A 19,923-nucleotide genomic window follows, 5' to 3' on the forward strand; every position below is an offset into this window, starting at 1 on the left:
GGAATTGGGGAGAGAGCTGCAGACTCATCCTGCTGTCTTCATTCACTAAGCTTCTGCTGCAAGATAGCTTTGATGATCTTGTTCAAGACTTACGCCAGTGAGGTTTATAAAAAGCAAACACTTATTGCAGGGGCAGCTCAGCCTCTTCTGTAGCGAAATCTGCCAGAGAAGAACTTTTATAATGTATGGGGAATCTGGGTAGCTGAAACAACCCTCCAGCAAACACTTCCCAACTCTCTCCTTAGTGTGATATCTATTAAACTAAGGCCAGGGACTGCTTGGGTGAACTTCTGTTGTCCCTAGTGAAGATCATGTGGAGACAAAGCTGGAAGAATTAAGTGTTTGTTTCAGAATGCAGGCTGTGGGTGTAAGGACGGACTGTGTGCTTCTCTGAATAGGTGTGTTTTGAGAGAGTTTAATGTTGGAATAAGCAGGGTAAGACTGACATGAGGTAAGGAATTCCAGAACATAAGAATGGCACATATGTGAGTGGGAAGAAGTGATAATGGTTTCAAAGAAAGTAACAAGTATATCTGGAGATATGAGAAGATACACTATATGGGGAAAAAGTATTGGGACACCTATTACAACAACAGGCTTTTATGACATTGTATTCTAAATACATAGACATTGATATGTAGTTGGTCCCCCCCCCCCTTAACAGCTTCCATTCTTCTGGGAAGGCTTTTCATAAGATTTTAGGAGTGTTTCTGTGTGGCCTTTTGCCCATTTGTCCAGTAGAGCATTTGTGAGGTCAGGCAGTGATGTTGGATGAGAAGTCCTGGCTCACAATTCCTATCCAATAATCCACACGGGATATCACAAGGGAAATTAATTGCCATTTTAGCAGAGTCTTGTGTGAGGTGCTTCATTAGGCGCATGACGTTCCATTAAATGAAAATACTGTTGTAATTATTTCCCCAGCTTTCTATCCAATGCAAAAGGTGAATCCATAAACCCAGTTTATTTTTAACCCCTTAAGGACTATGGGTGGTCCCTAAACCCATTGAAAACCATGCATTTTGAGCCCGTACATGTAGGGGCTTTGTCATTAAGGGGTTAAAGGCCAATGTCTGTCTAGTTGAAAGTTACTTTTGACATCATCATAGAAGCTCTGGAGGGTCAGTGGTGAGTTCTCTTTTAAATAAAACCAGAAGTAGCATATAGAGAGATATAGTTTGGGAGATCATAATATATTCACGGGGGCCTGGCTAATACCTCTTTCTTGGGCTTTGTTATGAAAAAAAAATAATGTCCATACCTTTGGCACCCAAAGAGCTTTACCTGTACAGAGAAATCTTGCAATATAAAGAAAAATTGCAAACATTTTGTTCGGATTTGTTAATTCATTGCCACTTGTAGCAATTACAAGCTGTTTTGGTGCTCCTTGATGAGGTAAAGTCGAAATGATAAATAGAAGTAGCCAAAAAGACGAGGGTGGTCTCATTAATGGCTATGATTGATCGGTCCAACAACCTGTGGGAGTTTTTTTCTTTTTTTCACTCTAGCCAATAAGCCTGTGCAAAGGGAAGGGACAAGCATTAGTTATATACTGCATTTGCTTGATTATAAGACGACCCCCCCCCAAAATCCGAAAATTTATGAAAAAGAGAAAAGCCCTGAATATAAGACGACCCTATAGGAAAAAAGTTTTACCAGTAAATGTTAATTCATGTAAACTATGTGAACATTTTTTTTAATAAAAGCTAGGATTGAGAAAAATATTTTGTTTTTATTTCCTTTTTTTTTCAACCTGCCCCCCCAGTTATGCACATCTGCCCCCTGGCTTGCCACTCTGCCCCAGAAATGCCTTATACCCCCTATATGCCACTGTGCCCCATGATATGCCTTTTAACCCTCTAAATGCCACTGTGCCCCATGATATGCCTTTTGACCCCCTATGTGCCATTCTGCCTCCAGAATTGCCTTATACCCCTATATGCTACTCTAAAATATAAAGAGGCCAACAAAGCCTGTAAAAAGGCAATTAAATTAGCTAAATTGGAGAATAAAAAAATAATTGCTAAGTAGAGCAAGAGCAATCCCCCAAAAAATATAAATACATAAATAGCAAAAAGTTAAAGGCTGATAATGTTGGGTCTTTGTTATCTAAAATTGGTGAGATGGTCAGTTGGGACAGAGAGAAAGCAGATATTTTAAATAATTTATTTTCTTCTGTTTTTACCAAGGAAGAGTCAATGGACACGGACCTGCAAGCTACTTTTATAGAGCAGTCACAGTTATCAGTCACAGTTTAGTTTTATTTTTCTTCAAGTGAAAGCTACAGTTATGTTGGTTATCATATTACTTCTAAGTTATGTTTTTGATGTTTGTGTTGTGTAGAGAATAGATTTTTGTAAGTATGCTTCCTGTTTTAACTGTCAACTATAAAACCTTTTCAGGCAAAGGTCATTAGATAAGCAGCTCTATATAAGTTGAGGTAAATTCTCTTATTCTTTAACGGCACCCTACAGTACAATGACTTTTATTTTGCTTCTGATGTTCCTGCAGGTTACTGATGGTCTGGTAAGTTAAATTTATATGACCAGAGATAAAACGAGAGTGTAGAATTCTAACAATATAATTAATCAAAGTTATGGGTGTCTGCCTAGAGTGGCAATGGATGGGCACTTTTACCCCCATTCCCTCTGAATTTCAAAGAGTAGGGAAGCACACGAGGAGTGGCATTAAAGAAAGATAAGCCTAGCATCAGCATTTAGGATAGACTGCAGAGGAGAGAATAGAGACAGTGGAATGCCAACCAGAAGAATGTTGCAGTAGCCAAGACGGGAAATGATAAGTGAATGAACCAGAGTTTTTGTGGCTTGTTGGGTGAAGATGGGGGGGTATGAGAGATACTTTTAGGCAGGATCTGGCAGGGACAGAATGTGAGGGATGAAGGAGAGGTTTGAGTCAAGGATAACCCCAAGGCATAGGGCCTCTACTAGTAGGAGAGATAGTCGTGCTGTTAATGGTGATACAGTATTCAGGTAGTAGGGTGGAAATGGGAGGAGGGAAGATAATGAGTTCAGTTTTAAAAAGATTAAGTTTCAGGTAACGTTGTGACATCCATGAAGAAATAGCAGACAAGCAGTTGGAAATACGGGACATGAGAGATGGAGAGGGATCAGGAGAAGACAGGTAGATTTGGGTATAATCTGCATATAAATGATACTGGAGGCAAAATGAGTTGATTAGTTTGCCAAGAAATGAAGTATAAAGAGAGACTGCAACACAGGGCTAAGGATTGATTCTTGGGGGACACCAACCGAAAGTGGAAGGGGTGATGATGTCTTGCCAGAGAAGCTAACACAGAAGGAACAGTTAGACAGATATGACGAGATCCACAAAAGAGCTGTATCTTGAATGCCTGTAAAAGCAAATGGGTCAAGAAGAAGGTGATGGTCAACAGTATCAAAAGCAGCAGAGAGATCCAAGAGCTGTATTGTTATAAAAAGAGGCTGCTGAGTCTGGGCAGGAAAGGGTTAAAATGGATGGTAAGAGAGGTTCCAGTGAGGCTAACAGTTGGGTGCTGGAAAATTGTTTTGTTAGGGCTTAGCACTGGAGAAAAGGATAGAAGGTGGTGGTCAGATCGAGGGAAGGCAGAGATAGAGAAATCTGAAAGGGAGCATGATCTGGAGAAAACCAGATCAAGTAAGTGTCCCTCAGTGTGTCTAGAGGAATTAGTCAATTGAGATATGTTAGCCCATTGTTAGATATTTCAAAAGGAATGTTAAAATCACCCATAATAAGACAGGGGGTATTAGAAGAGAGGAAGAAGGGGAGCCAGGCAGAAATGTGGTCAAAAGGACTGTGAGGTAGGACCTGGAGGGCGATATATTACTCCAATTTCAATAGAGTGGAGAGAAGATACTGATTGTGTTAACCTCAAGGCAACAGAATGAGAGGGAGGACGTGCTTGGGGTATGCTGGAAGGTGCAATAAGATGAAAGTCTGTTGCATACCTAGCAGGCATTCCATAGGGCACAGTTGAAGACATGAGGGAGTTTATGGTTGGAGATGATAGGAATGAGATTGTTTAGGTTGTGCATGTTGGTTGAGTTTAGTGGTTGACCGTGATGCAATAGAGGAAAATATGTGGGGGACCAGAAGTAGCAGAGGTGTAACAGAGCAAATACAGTCAGGCTTCACATATAAAGGTTTATTGGAGGTGGAGGGATACAGATAGAAAAGATTAAGAATAAGTTAATGGAGCATAATGGGGAATAAAGGGGTCCAAAAAGTTGGTGCCCTCTGCTGGCACGTTTAAATAGGGCAGGTGATTAACTGTCTATTTATTAAGACAACACAGGGGCGGGAAAATAATCAGTGAAAAAATGCCACATAACCCAGTACTTCTGGCACAGAAACAGGAAAATAATAATAAAGAAAACAATAAAATATAATTATGGAGATCTATTGGTCCACTTTGTACACCTTTTTTGCAATAGGTTGTTAGTTTGTTTGGGCTTTAGTTGTTAGGGAGGTGGAGGAGTGTATTGCAAACTTTAGTTTTCTTTTCTAGAATAAACACCCATCTTCTATAGACGGTGTGAAAAAATAACATGCAAAGGCTCCCAGTAATGCCCAGGTTCCAGCTGTGCAGGGTCCTCATCAAAGTGTTTTGTAGATGGAGCAAAGACAAAATCAAGAGCATAGGTGGGAGGCACCTTGAAGTAGCATATGCAAGCCACTGGTTTCTACAGGAGCAGTGTGGAATAATGGGCACATTTCAAGGGGAAGCTGGTGTCCCACTGCTTGGTGTTAATGATATCTCACATCTATGGGAATTGAGGGCAGAAAAGATAAAAAGGCACAATAAAATGTAATTTTGTTCCTCATTGCTCAAAGCAACAGAAGATAGAATAATTAAACATCAATGCTGATGTCCAAAGTGCTGGGCATATGAAGAAAAAGCTAAAATGGGCATTGGAATGGAATTGTGGGGCTTCATTATTAATGAACAAATTAAGAATTGTTGCTTTAGTATTGCTTCAACAAAAATAGATCACCAATCCATTATTAAAACAAAATGTAAATTGACCTATGTTGTTGAAAGCATCTGTTGTTCTACGTCTACTAATTCATCCAGGTTTAGAGAGTTCAATACCACAAATGTAGATAATAAAGCCAAATCGTCAGCCCAGATTTACACTATGACTAAATCATTTTGGTATTTCCTTTAGCATCCCTGTTATTACATGGGTGTTGGACCGATACTGGTCATACCAAAGAGTTAGCCCCCTTGGCTGAATGTCTGACAGCAGTACCTCAGTGCTCTGCATTTAAGCCATATTGCCACAGACCCATCAATTTGGCATGTTTACATTATGCCATTGTATATCGCCTCCATATATACATTTCAATACTGTATTTGAAAAGGGAAGAAATGTAAGGATCCTAGTCTGATACAAGGTCAGGGACTTGAATGTGATTTTGTGTTGTTAATGTTTAACACTAGAGGCTAGTGGATGCATTCAATTTGCTTCCAGCACATGTGGTAGTAGTTAATACAATGGGGTAATTTAGGCATTTATTATATAGGTGCAAAGTTATCCTGGACATAGGACATGACCCAAGTACCAAGTGAGTACTAGAAGTCTCACAGCAGACAAAAAATTAGCGGAATTGATGGGCCAAATCTTTCTGTCAAATACAGTTTAGTGTGTAGCGTGTAATGTAGGTGATTTATTCATGTTAAAAATGACTAATCTTATATTTTTGCATTTGTCTTTTTTATTCTACAGCCCTTTTCCAGGCCTTTGGGTAAGTTCTATGAAAATACTAGATCTATTTAGTGTTATTATTTATTTCAATCATTATTCAATTATGTTTTAAGCCACAGAAATATAATTCATGGATATCTATTTTTTTTCAATTATGATGTTTTTAAAATGTAGTTTTTTGTTATTTACACATTTGTGACATACTTTCTTTTTCACTTTCACATAGAATCAAACAGACCTCTTCTAAAGCACATGGATATTATTGACATAAACCAAGGTATGCAATTTGGATAGCAACGTTACTCATATAAATGACTGTGGGAGAAGTGTACATATTAATTATATTTGCTGGGATGTTTCAGCTCTTGGTTTGGATCTTTTTGAGGGAGACATCAAAATTGATCAGGTGAGTTTACCTAAAGCTTTAAGGTGTAATGTTGGCTGTTTATTGTGGTACTTATAGTTCCGCACAGTTGTGACCTGTGACGGGTGACCATCTCTGGATCCTTAGAATTACCCGTGACCTAGACTATTATAAATTGTGAAGTAAGAGGATTTTTGTATACTTCTACATTTTAACAGGTACAGCCTAACACAGAAGAAGGCATACATACATCATATGTGTTATCTGTTTGCTTGGTCAAGTATTTATTTTGCTCAACAGAGGATATCAATTAGCAATATTTTTTGTTAGAAAGTGTGGCAAACCATGGAATAAGGAAAACAATTACCTTTTTTATTTCACAGAAAAATGGAAGAAATTCAATTACTGGAGATCAGTATAGATGGCCCTTAACCATACCATATCACCTGGAAAATAATCTAGGTAGGTATTAATGCAAGTTTATATTTACTATATTTTATACACTTTGGGATATTTTGAAATGATATCTGATTAAATTATAATCCAGGAGACTGTATGTCTAATGATCACTTTAGGAAGAATTCAGGTATTATTTATTTGGAGAATATAGAGACATAAAATGATGATAGAGATGCTTGGTTGTGGATAGGGCTTGGTTGAAATGAGTTATACATAAACAGTAGGGAAGGAGGATACTGTCTTCCCTCTTTACTGCCTACAGCACCCCCAAATATTGACAATCTATGTTTGTATTTAAGAAGTTGGAGCTGACAAAGAAGCAATTTGGCCTAGAACAGCAAGTCTAGGGTAATGGTAACCAGGGCCGGCCTTACAATGGAGCAGAGTGGGGCAATTGCCCCAGGCGGCACTTTTGAAGGGGTGCGTTTTTTTTTTCTTTTTAAAGTGGAGGAGAGAGAGGGGCGCCAAGTGGTTTTCGCTTACCAAGTTGCAGGTACCTGCTCGGCACCCCTCTCTCTCCTCTGCGAGCCCTCTAACTCTGCCACGGTGCCGGCTTGTAATGCTGAGCGCCGGAAATTTACCTCACTTCCGGCATTCAGCATTACAAGCCGGCACCGAGACCGAGCTAGAGGGCTCGCAGAGGAGAGAGGGGCGCCGAGTGGTTTTCGCTTACCAAGATGCCAGTACCCGCTCGGCACCCCTCTCTCTCCTCTGCAAGCCCTCTAGCTAGGTCTCGGTAATGTTGAACGCCGGAATTGACGTGTCAGAGCAGGGAGACTCGTCGCAGGACTGTTTAAAGGTAAGTACAAAGGGAGAGGGAGGGGGGATAGGGTAGATAATGGTGTCGGCGAAGTTTAAAATGCCCCCCCCTGATGTCGGCAGGGGGGGCATTTTAAACTTCGCCCCAGGCGGCATTATGTCTTGGGCCGGCCCTGATGGTAACCCCTCTGCCGCAAAATGTAGAGCTGGTCACTTTTTGGGCAATCCAGCTCCATGGTTTACCTAAAGGGCTTGTTGGGCAGATCAGAGATTTACACAGCCTCTACAGCCTGCAGTATTTGCACCACAAACCCTCTGGAGCGCTGGCATATAACATCCCATCCTGGGACCCAGAAAGGATTGTGGCAAGGAAGTGAGTGCTGGGGTGTCTAGGGCACCACTACCTCTAAGGCTTTCTTAAAGCCCTAGTGGGCTATTTTTGGTTATCTATTACCACTCATGAACAAGGTGTTCGTTATTATATTTTTAGCTTGTTTTTGTCCAGAACTTGTACCTTGCACATATTTTCTCCATAGTCCAACTGCACATGCATATTATTTTAAGACATGTCCAGTGGCATGTTCCATGTAACAAGAACATAGTGAGGGGCTTCCCATCAAAACATTTCTAGATGGACTTATGGGGGATAATTTCATCAATACTGAAATAAGAGAGTTCACCATAAGTATAAAGAATCATTGGTTATAGTAAAAATAAAAATCTATTCCTTGCATAAAACACATACACGGTAAAGCACACCTTATTTGTGATTGCTTGTCAGATTTTCTTTTTGCTTCTTCCTATAGAGGTTAACGCAAAAGCTGTCATCCTTAATGCATTTGAAAGGTTCAGACTCAAGACATGTATTGATTTTAAACCATTGGAGGGCGAAACAAATTATATTTCTGTAATCAAAGATAATGGGTAAGTAATATTGGAGTTTCTCTTTTGTATCGACCTATAAGTACCCATTTTCAATGGTAATAGAAATAGGACACTTCATTGTACAATATATAATTGATGGCAGGGGACAATAAAAACAAAGTTTAAAAACATTATATGAATGTACCCCAAAATTAAGTCCTCTTTTGCGCTGCATGTTTCAAGGAATTAAATTGTCTTTAAAAATATTCCTTCATTTTGTTAGCTGTTACTCTTCTGTTGGCAACCAACGTAAAGGAAAGCAAATTCTCTCTGTTGGATCTGGTTGTGATAAAATAGAAATTGTTCAACACGAATTCCTCCATGCCCTCGGATTCTGGCACGAACAATCAAGATCAGATCGAAATGATTATGTCACTATTGTGGTGGAACAGATTGAATCTGGTAATTTATTCTCCTACTTTTCAACAAGGTGTGAAATCCATTTTGTATATCCAGTGTTAACTGAATAGATGTCTACAGACAGGATTGGGCATTCAGTAATTCCCAATACTGATCCTCTGCTGCCTAAAAAAGCTCATGGTTCTTTTGTAATATATCATTAATAAAAACATCTGGCTCCATAACTTTTTAATTTAGTTAAATACAGTAGATTTTGATCAACATTTATCTCTTAGCAAAACATTCAAAAATGTTTCTTTGATATGCACAAAATGACCTAGTTCTAACACCAGTGATCCACTGTGGAGTCAATTCATTAAAGGGAGAGTTGGCAGGAGGGTTGTGATTTTAACTCTAATTTTCTCATTTCACTATTCATTATGAATGGAGTGAGGAGATTTTGGAGCTCCAGGTCTGCCGCCTAAAGCTGCGTTAACATGTGCTTCTCTACATTAATGATTAGGTCATGATGATAGTCATGTGTGATGATTTGCACTGTATATTAATAGAAAACCAATGCACCCTTTTAATTTAGTCTGTTCATCCAAAGTTTTAATCTCTGTTTTAACATTTATTTAATTTTGTTATGCTTTGCTTTACTCTTCTTGTAGACAACTTACACAATTTTAACTTATATGATGATGAGCATACAAGTTTTCTAAATGTCCCATATGACTATACATCAATAATGCACTATGACAAAAACGCATTCCAGATTGGTTCTGAGCCAACCATAATAACAAAGAATCCTGAGTTCAGAGATCTGATTGGCCAAAAAATGGATTTTAGTGAACGTGACATTGCAAAGTTAAATCAGCTCTACAACTGCAGTAAGTATGTAATGCAAAAAAGTAATCACCCGTTTTATCTTGCATGTTTAACTTGTATATATCTGTAGGTCCCTTTTTTTTAGACTAGAGGTTTAGTAATCCCGGAATTGGCCATGTGATGATCATCTGAAAGTTGCTCAGGATAGTTTGTGACAACTGATATGCATACCTGAGAACTTCTGGGCTCCGGGTACCCAGAGCCTTTCCCTTACGGGATGGGGCCACTGCCCACTGACATCAGTGGGAGGTCCCGCCGACATCAGTGGGAGTTCCTGCTGACCTTGGGGGCGTTCCTGCTGATGACAGCGGGAAACACCCCCATTTACTGGGAAAATGTGTCAAACCCGGAGAGTTCCCAGGTATGCTAATATGCAAAAAATTGCACTCCTGAGAGGATTGTCCATTGAAAAACTCAGAATAGAAAAGTCTGAAAATTAAGTGTTGATGTTTGGGAAGCTCGGACTGGCCTTCTGGCACAACGGTCAAATGCCTGATGGGCTGCTGGATTTCAGCACCCCATACTCACCTGATCTGCCTCTCTAGCTGAAAATGTCTGCCCGCACGCTACGTGAGCTAAAAATGTAACATGCCTGTCTTTCCAGCCTTTTGCCATAGGTATGTCATTAGGCAGCTGCCAGCCTTAAGTTCCAAGGCTGCCTATTTAATGTCAATCTGTCCCAGGTGCTCATACAGAGCCTGACCTTGGAAGAGGCAATCACACTAACCCCCCCCCTGAAACTTGCACTTATGCACATATGCACACAGACATTCAGCACTAACACATGCACCCAGATACTTACACCAACGCAACTAGACATTCAACACTAACACACACCAAGGCACTAACACACACAGAAACAGGGCTGGCCTGACAATGGAGCCGAGTGGGGCAACCGCCCCAAGCCCTTTTTTTTTTTTAAAGCGAAAGAGAGAGAAAGGGGCGCCAAGTGTTTTTCACTTACCAAGCTGTCAGTACCCGCTCGGCGCCCCTCTCTCTCTCCTCCGCGGCGAGTCTCCCTGTTCGGTCTCGGTGCCGGCTTGTAATGATGAGTGCCGGAAGATTACCTCAGTTCCGGCGCTCAGCATTACAAGCCGGCACCGAGACCGAACAAGTTGACTAGCCGCAGGACTGCTGAAATGGAAGTACAAAGGGGGGGGTAAGGGTAGATAATAGGGTGGGAGGGAGAGGAAGGGTAGATAATGGGGGGGGCGGCAGGGACGGAGGGAGAGGAAGGGTAGATAAGGGGAGGGGGGAGGCATTTTGAAATTCGCCCCAGGAGGCATTTTGCCTTGGGCCGGCCCTGCCCAGAAACATGCTAAAATACCCAAAGACACATGTTCACATACTAACATACCCAAACACATACACGAACACAGACAATGACACAGGGTCACACAATAACATAACACACACACAAACATAATCTGGCAAAGACATATGTTCACATACTGACATAACCAGACAAAAAAAAATTAAATGCAAGACATATATTAAAATTGATTTGCATAGGATGTTGATATTAATATGAGGCCTTGTGCATATACATATACACACACCATGTACAGGTGGGATATTATTCCTTTTGTTAACTATAACAACTTATCCAAACTTGAGTTCAATGTAACCAACCATTATTAACCCCCTAAAACAACACAGTATGGTAACTTTGAAAAAATTGTGTCCTTTAAAAAGTTTTCTCCTTTAAAGTCAGGTATGCCTCTGTGTTTAACTTTGTGCATTTGATGACCATGGTGACACTGCACGTCAACAGAATTGATTTAAGTTCATCAATTGACTTAAGCCAGCAGATAACCTGCATCCCAACGATAAATCCTCCAGGATTTGTGAAATGTAATTTTTTTTTCCAGCAACTTCTTTAAGTTTCTTGGATTCATGCACCTTTGAGCTTGAAGATATCTGTGGCTTTCTGCAAAGTTCAGATGATGATACTGATTGGGAGCGGGTTACCTCTGTGCCGGCTGGGCCTGACTCTGATCATACATACTTAGAAAACACAAAAGGTAGTATTTTTTGCCTGATCTATTCACTCTAAGGTTCTAATCATCATGAAACTGTGAATATTTAATATTTTGTATGCTTTCCTACTGGGCAAAACCAGACGCTGGGTGAAAACAGACTTGCATTGTCAAGGTTTAAATGGACCCTAAACTGGTTTTAGATGGTCCTCTAAGTTAAGCTATGAAACATATACTATCATTTTAAACTGTTACTTGATGTGGATGTTTTGTAATGGCATCAATTTGTCTGTTCCATCCTCCTATAAGAAAACAGGGTGCCCTAAACCACTGCTAAATTTGAGTTAAGGTTTCTATGTGTAGAACATTATTGTACATATGATTTAGTTTTTGGATAGCAATTTATACTGAAAAGGCTATAACCACGATAGTTACTTTATGAGCCATCCATGCATCCTCAAGTGCACTCTTTACTAGTTTGATTGGGTTTTTTAATTGACTTTTGTGTGTTCATTTGTTTTATACTGCATGTGTTTTGTCTTTTACATTTGGTAAAGATGTATAAAATGTAACTTTGTTTCTTCAAATTTGTAGCTACTGGCTTCTTTATGCACTTTGGCACAGCCACAGGTATAGCTGGGCGTAAGGCAATACTAGAAAGCAGACTTTTCTATCCAAAGAGAGGATTTCAATGTTTAGAGTTCTTTTATTATAATAGTGGCCACGTAAGTGATCGTTTGGAAATATGGATTAAAGAATACAAAACGACTTCATCCGATGGCACTCTAAAATTCATCAACAGTGTAACAGGTATACCATTACTCTAACAAATCTGATACGACTAGTGATTATATATTTTTATAGTCATATATTTTAAAGACCTTATATGTACAAATTACATTTATTTAGAAGTATTTCATCTGCTAAGCAAAGCCTTTTAAATATTATTGGTAAACTGTGACCTTCACAGCTTCTAGTATAACTATAAGTGTTTACTAAAGCTATCCATAGCTGATTTTTGAGTCAGTGTAATTATTTTGGAGATATTTGCTATAAACATAATTTTTTTCTAGAGACATTTGTGCCTAAATTAGCATAATTATTTAATCTTCTGTCTTCTCCTCTTTTCTCCTCACCCACCCCATTGGGGGCCAATAATTGGAAGACATGAGCATGTAAAACAAGAATGTTCTGCACATGAAGTTAATATGACAGCTTCCATAGTCTACAGAAATGCTGCTTTCAAATACACATGGGTGTCTTATTGTAATATCTAAATGCAGTCACAAAGGTTTCTTTAGTGTACTAATCCATATGTTCTTGGCTTTAGAAACCTGATTTGCATTTACTAGCTAAATGCCCATAGACATTAGTAATCTGTATGTAATTAGTAAAAAAAAATTATAAAGATATGTATTTTCAAGTATACTGGGGGAGCCCCACCGATGTGTGCAACTAGCCTTACCTACCTAACACTGGCTCACCATCTTCCATAAGGAGTAGGAAAGGGAGACCTCTATGGTTCAACAGCACTGTACCTCATTGTATTATATTTGGATATTTGTATTACTTTTTTTGATTGAAACATTGCTGAATGTGTGAATGTTCTTCAAAAGGTAGGTGGGATGTTAGGCTGTATTCAGTCATCAGAGTGGATAAGCAATTGTTACAAAGGGCATTGAGAACATAAAAACTCTCCACTAGACCAGACCTGGAGAAGCATTAATAAGCTGAGAAGTAGCCTCAATGTTAGTAACTCTAATGTTGCTGATTTTGAAGACCAAGAGCAATTAAAATCATTTTTTTCCATATTTACTGCAGGAACACCAGCTAAATACTGGCAGCTGCACCATTCTTCTTTAAATGCAGCAACAAAGTTCAGGGTTATTTTTTATGGAATCAAAGGAACCGGAAGTTCCAGCGGTGGCTTTTCAATAGATGACATCAATTTATCAGAAACTGAATGTCCTCAGTATGTTTGGCATATTCACAATTTTAATCATAATTCATCTCGGGAAGGGATTCGTAGTCCTCCATATTACTCTACAGATGGCTACGCATTCGAGATTTATTTATGGGAATATGAAACTGCAACTTCGCCTTTTAACTTAGCCGTTTATCTACAACTGATTTCTGGAGCTAATAATAACAATCTACAGTGGCCTTGCCCGTGGAAACAGGTTACCGTAGAGTTAATGGATCAAAATCCAAATATTATACAGCGTATGTCAAATGCAAAGAGTATTACAACAGATCCAACTAAACTTTCAGAAGGTATTTTTTTCTTTATTTCTGATTTTAGCTTTAGGCAATTGAAATAGTAAGAATTTTAAAAGATAATTGTAAAAAGGAAAAACTATCACATTAAGAGGATTGATGTTTGTGATGTTTTGAATAATAATAATGCAGAAGTATTAGAATGTGTGCCTTGCTGTGCTAGAATGTCCTATAATTAGTGTTGTAATGGAACAGTGTTACTCATGGGTGATCTTTTAAAACAAAAGGCAACAGGTCAACTGCTGTTTTATAATCACTGTGTTTTTCAGTGGGAAAACAAGAGGTATCTTTGGGCCTTTTAGTTATGAAATGTAAAGTAAATATAAACAGATCTCACATTAATCCACAGTATTGATTTGTGTTCCTGTTTTATTAAAACATATTGCTCTCTAGTTTAAAAATATCAGTTGTAAGTAACTTACAATCAATATGTTTACTCATTTATTGGAAATTTAATTCTACCTTTAGATTCTTCTTACTATGTCTGGGATAATCCTGAAAAGATTGGGTACCACGGTAGGTTCCCTAACGGAACCTCTTACAAGATTGGTCCATCAGAGGGAAAGTTTTTTTTTAATATGAAAGAATGGTTTTACAAAAGAGAATTTCTAAAAGGAGGAGATGCTTTTGTTCACATATCAATGAAAGGTAACGGTGGCCTACATTTTATTGTTTAAAGGGTATTGTTTTATTCTGTTTAAGTTAAAAAGTATATATTTTGTTTTGACTTATCGCAGGGGCGTACAACATGCGGCCCTGCGAGCCAATGCGGACATATATATATATATGTCCTGTATTAAAACGTAATGGGCTCTCCAGAGTGCAAAGCTACTTTCTTGGCTTAGGGATGCTGCCTTGTACCAGACTACCCTCCTTTGTTGCCCCGATCATGCAACATTAACCCATTCATTTTTGGGGGATTTTAGGGGTTAATGTTTGTGTCTTCAGTCCTCACAAGAGTTTAAAAAATATCTTCATCAGCAATGGCCTGGACGTCAAAAGTACTTCCAGGTTATTTGCTGTCAGTTAGACTCTGCAGCAGTTTAAACTGCTGCAGAGCCAGCCAGGAGTTGGATGATGATCAGATCACTCCTGACCAATAGGAGTTATCTGATTATTATGACAGCCACTAGATGTCCCACTCCAATAACAGAGGGATCATCCAAGGTAAAGAAAAAAACCAGACACAAATTTTGAATAAAAAACCTAAACATTTATAATTGCAACCTGATTAATTACGTATTAATGACACCTTAGGTCACTGATTATTGGTGAGTCTCAGTTGTGGAAAGGGTTGAGCCAATACAACCCCCCCCCCACACACACTTTATAATAAATAAAGATACTTAGGTTGATGTTTTTTGTTTTCACTATGTTAAAGGTTTTTTTATGTCTTTTGAGAGGTGGATGGTAGATACATGAGTGATTTGCAAACATCTATTTTTTCATTTCTGCTTCTTGTATCAGTTTTGCAAAGTACAGTATATGATTAAGTTTTAAAAATTCAATAGGTGTAGTTTAATGCAAAGGCTTATTAGATATTATTTAAAAAAAAAATAATAATAATAATACTAGACGTGCAAGAAAAATAAGGTAAAATGTGGTGCTTTTTCAGGGGTTGTCTGTCCAAAGTTATTGGGGTTAACCTATTGTTTAAAGTTTGCTCTCCAAATTTACCAGGATTTATTGTGGGGACAATCTAATTATATTGATTTCAAAGAAATCAAGGATGACACCCAATTCACTGAGAGTTCATTTATTGGGATTTTAGGTAATGTATATTAACTGTTAGATTTCTTAATTTTAGCATCACTGATGTTGTTCTGTAAATGTTCCTGATGCTTGCAAAATTCAAACAGATATCCACACAACTAATTATGATGTCACTTTTGCCCTTAGGTTTTGTGTTAGCACGCTATTTGGAAGTGTCCCAAAAGTGGCAAACTTTCAATAGTCATTTTCACCTATTCACTTATACCAGTCACATGCTAACACTGTCACAAACAACTAGTAAATTCAAGAAATTCTATGATGTAATTCACCTTGTAACCACTTGGGGCTGCTATTGTGTATATATACACCTGCCAAAGAGGGGAACCTTTGTTTTGGGAGTGGTGGTTAGCATTTATATGTGACTTTGTGGTCCCATTCCCTATATAGATTTTCATTAAACAAAGTAATATCTTTAAACAACAGACACTATTTATTTTTTCCATAATCAAATTTATAAACACATTTTATGCTGTTTTCATACACTTAATTGTGATTAATGCAGTTGTTATGCACTCATGCTTGGTCCTTCCTAAAGAGGGGCACTTGGGAGGTTTACCTTCCCCCAATATGGAAGGAGTAGACATATTAATGATGATTCTGTCCAGGTGTAGTTCCAAGTTTCACATTTAACACAGGCTAGTAATGTTTTTAATGATACCAGACCATACAGATATAACGCTACCTATAAATCTGCAGCCATACCATTTGAAAATGATAATTTATCTGTGTGCACAAAATCACTGAAATGGAGAAATGTTTAGAGATGGGGGGAACTATTACCAGAGATAATTTGATACAATAACACAGTTATATTTCTTCTCAGATGTGTCTCACCTAAGGGATTCCCCACCCACTCCAAACCCAGAACTGTGTACCCAAAATATCTGTCAGAACGATGGGATCTGCATTATAGAAAACCAACAGCCTGTGTGCAGGTAAATATGAATAAAATATGAACAAAACTATCAACATCAACTATCTTTACCAGTCGCTCCATTGGTTCCCCATACCCTTCAGTCAAACTCCTGACCTAAAGAGCCCTTAACAACTCTGCACTGTCATATATCTCTACCTTTCTACCAAAATACACCCCTAACTACCCTCTTCAATCCTGTCATGACCTTCATTTCTCTTCTACCTTCATTACGTGTTCCCATTCCTGCGTCCAGGATTTCACCGTGCTGTACCCTTACTCTGGAATTACCTTCCCCTTTCTGTCACATTTTCTCCCTCATATGCAAATTTAAAAGCTCTCTGAAATCCAGTGGCGTCTCCAGCTTTCATATTTAGGGGGGGCACATGGGGGGCCAGGGACCAAAGTAGGGGGGCCAATTATAAAAGGGTACATACACACTATATATATATATATATATATATATATATATATATATATATACACACACACGTTAGACGTGCATTTTTAACTACATAATATGCACTTATCTCTTTGAAGTTAGCCCCTGCTGACAATATATATAAATATTAGACCCTGCTGCCAATATATAGAAATATTACACCCTGCTTCTGATATATATTAATACCTGCTGCCGATATATATTAATATTAGCCCCTGCTGCTGGTATATATTAATATTGGACCCTGCTGCCGATATATATTAATATTAGACCCTGCTGCCGATATATATATAGTATTGGTCCCTGCTTCCTATATATATTAATATTAGCCCCTGCAGCCAATATATATATAAATATTAGACCCTGCTGCCAAAACATATATAAATATTTGCCCCTGCTGCCAATATATTTTATAGTGAAAAAATTGGACCCTATCCAAGCATTTCCTTGGGCCCCACTTAACGCCTCCTTGCATGTAATCACTCCCTCCGCTACCATACTAAAAAAAGAAATATTTCCCACACTGACTGCAGATCAGGGAAAGACCGTGAGAGTCAGTCCTGCACCGTGACATTGAGAGGTCCTCTCCCCTGTAATCATCCCCAGAGTCCCTCTATCCCCTCATTCACTAAACCATACCGCTCTTTTACTTACACCCTGTAGTTCAGGTATAGATCAAATAAACAACACATGGAAACAGCACATGCAACTAAATGAGATATAAAAAAAACAACTTGTATTTGCAGGTATACATAAATAATGTATGGAAACATAGCATTGCAGTTATAAACCAACAGAACACACAAACCCAGCATTGCAGGTATAGATCAACTGGAAATCACATGTACACTCAGCACTGAAGGTATAGATCAAATAAACAACACATGGAAACAGCACTCCGGGTATTGATCAACTGAATAAGACATACAAATCCTATATTTGCAGGTAAACATAAATAATGTATGGAAACATAGCCGATACAGATGAACAGAATGACACAAAACCCAGCTTTGCAGGTATATATCAATTGGAAATTACATATAAACTCTGCATTAAAGGTATAGATAAAACACCCTAAATTACAGGCATAGATCACTGGTCACACACCCCAAAGCCAACCCTGGTGTCCACACTGCCCACATAAAACCCGACCAGCACCCAAATTACATATTGTGCCAACTTTGTCCCCAAACAGCTGAACGTACGCCAAGTTTGTCCCATAAACACCTCTCCCTCCTAATCTATCCTATCTGCCCCCTCTCCCTCCCAATCTATCCTATCTACCCCCTCTCCCTCCCTATCTACCACCTCTGCCTCCCTATATACCTACTCTCCCTCCCAATCTATCCTATGTACCCCCCTCTCCCTCCCAATCTATCCCATCTACCCCCTCTCCCTCCCAATCTATCCCATCTACCCCCTCTCCCTCCCAATTTATCCCATCTACCCCCTCTCCCTCCCAATCTATCCCATCTACCCCCATCTCCCTCCCTATCTATCATATCTATCCCATCTACCCCCTCTCCCTCCCAATCTATCCTATCTATCCCCTCTCCCTCCCAATCTATACCTATCTACCCCTTCTCACTTCCTATCTACCTCTTCTGACTCTCTAACCCCCTCCTAACTTTCTACCCCCCTTTGAAGTTCACTTACCTTGGGCTTGTCCAGCGGTGAGATCGCGAGGTCTCTGTATCCCTGGTTCTGCAGTGTGCGCGGCTTCACTGCCGGGCGCCGGATATGACGACATATACCGGCGCCCGGCTTGAAATGCCGGCACTGCGACCAAGGCAGAGGCCTCGCGGTCGCGGAGAAGAGTGAGAGGCGCCGACCGGTTGCTGAGAACTTAATCCTCAGCGACCGCTCGGCGCCTCTCTTTCTCTCCTCTGGGTCTATTAAAAAAAAAGCCGGCGTTTCAATTGGGGGGGCACACCGGGGGGCACAGCATGATGTTGGGGGGGGCATGGTCCCCTCTGGCCCCCCCCTGCCGACGCCACTGCTGAAATCCCACCTCTTTCAAGAAGCATACAACTTTCCTCATAACATTCTCAGTCAGCATCCTGTCTAAGCCATCTGAACAACCAACCACCTTGACAGGTCATCCTGACAACTCACCCTCATCCAAGCAGTTCTCTCCTACTTCCCCCTTAACCGACTAGATTGTAAGCCTACAAGAGCAGGTCCCTCCTCTCCTTTTGTACTAGTTTGTGATTTTGAATTTATCCTATTGACTCTGATTGTAAAGCTCTACGGAATCTGTTGACACTATATAAATAAATAAGATATATTGTGTATGATGTTAAAGTGTCAGAGGTGAGCCTGGGTTTAGTGGCTCCTAGGGAAAGGTTAGATAGGGATAGAGTGCGTTTGTGTAGGTGCATGGTATTAAAGTGAATGTGTGTGTGTTACTGTATGGTGTTAGAGTCAGTGGCTGTTAGTAAGCAAGTTTGTGTGTTAGTGTAACACACATGAACAGTATATAATTATTAGTGACTTGCTGCATCCTTCTTGGGATTAATAACCACATACATTAAAACAATACACTACCAGTCCTATAGAAACAGCAGTTTGTTTACCGTATTTGTTGTATTTTACTGTAATTGAGTGTTTATGATTTTTATATTTCAATACTGCACATAAAAAGGCTTACAAAATTACTATTTACTTCAGATCATATTAAACACATTACATTAATAGAAATGAATTGCATGTTATTCCTTTGCAGGTGCAAAGTCTCTGGTGATTTTTGGTATGTCGGTGACAGGTGTGAGAATAAAGTCCCCAACAAAACCAGTGACCTGAAGATGTCTCCTTTTTCTGCACTTCTTGTGATCATAACAACCTTTGTACTCGGTAGTGTTGCCTGAGCACTACATAAATTGTTACAATGGGGCTAATTAAAGACAAATTGTATACAACAGTGGTTACCAACTACAGTCTTCAGTAGCTCCAGCGGTCCAGTGGTTCAATTCCCAAATGCCCATACTGACCTTTAATTAGCATGTGTGGAGTGACTGGTTGTGTGGACCGCCAGTGCTTTATCTATGAGATTAAGGAATTTATGAGATTGAAACAGGAAA

At 39.3% G+C, this 19,923-nt stretch overlaps 1 protein-coding gene across 1 annotated transcript; it reads left to right on the plus strand.

Moving 5' to 3' along the window:
- Positions 1 to 2,453: 2,453 nt before the first annotated feature.
- Positions 2,454 to 19,923, plus strand: LOC128497399 (meprin A subunit beta-like). The gene is made up of 14 exons (XM_053467453.1): positions 2,454 to 2,526; positions 5,748 to 5,766; positions 5,953 to 6,003; positions 6,089 to 6,132; positions 6,474 to 6,552; positions 8,115 to 8,232; positions 8,456 to 8,634; positions 9,243 to 9,461; positions 11,331 to 11,483; positions 12,033 to 12,248; positions 13,260 to 13,712; positions 14,184 to 14,363; positions 16,312 to 16,423; positions 19,569 to 19,923. The coding sequence occupies exons 1-14, from the start codon at positions 2,479 to 2,481 to the stop codon at positions 19,708 to 19,710; spliced, it is 2,013 nt and encodes a 670-aa protein (XP_053323428.1). The 5' UTR covers positions 2,454 to 2,478; the 3' UTR covers positions 19,711 to 19,923.

The sequence above is a fragment of the Spea bombifrons genome, chromosome 5, assembly GCF_027358695.1.
Source record: "Spea bombifrons isolate aSpeBom1 chromosome 5, aSpeBom1.2.pri, whole genome shotgun sequence".
Classification (NCBI taxonomy): Eukaryota; Metazoa; Chordata; class Amphibia; order Anura; family Pelobatidae; genus Spea; species Spea bombifrons.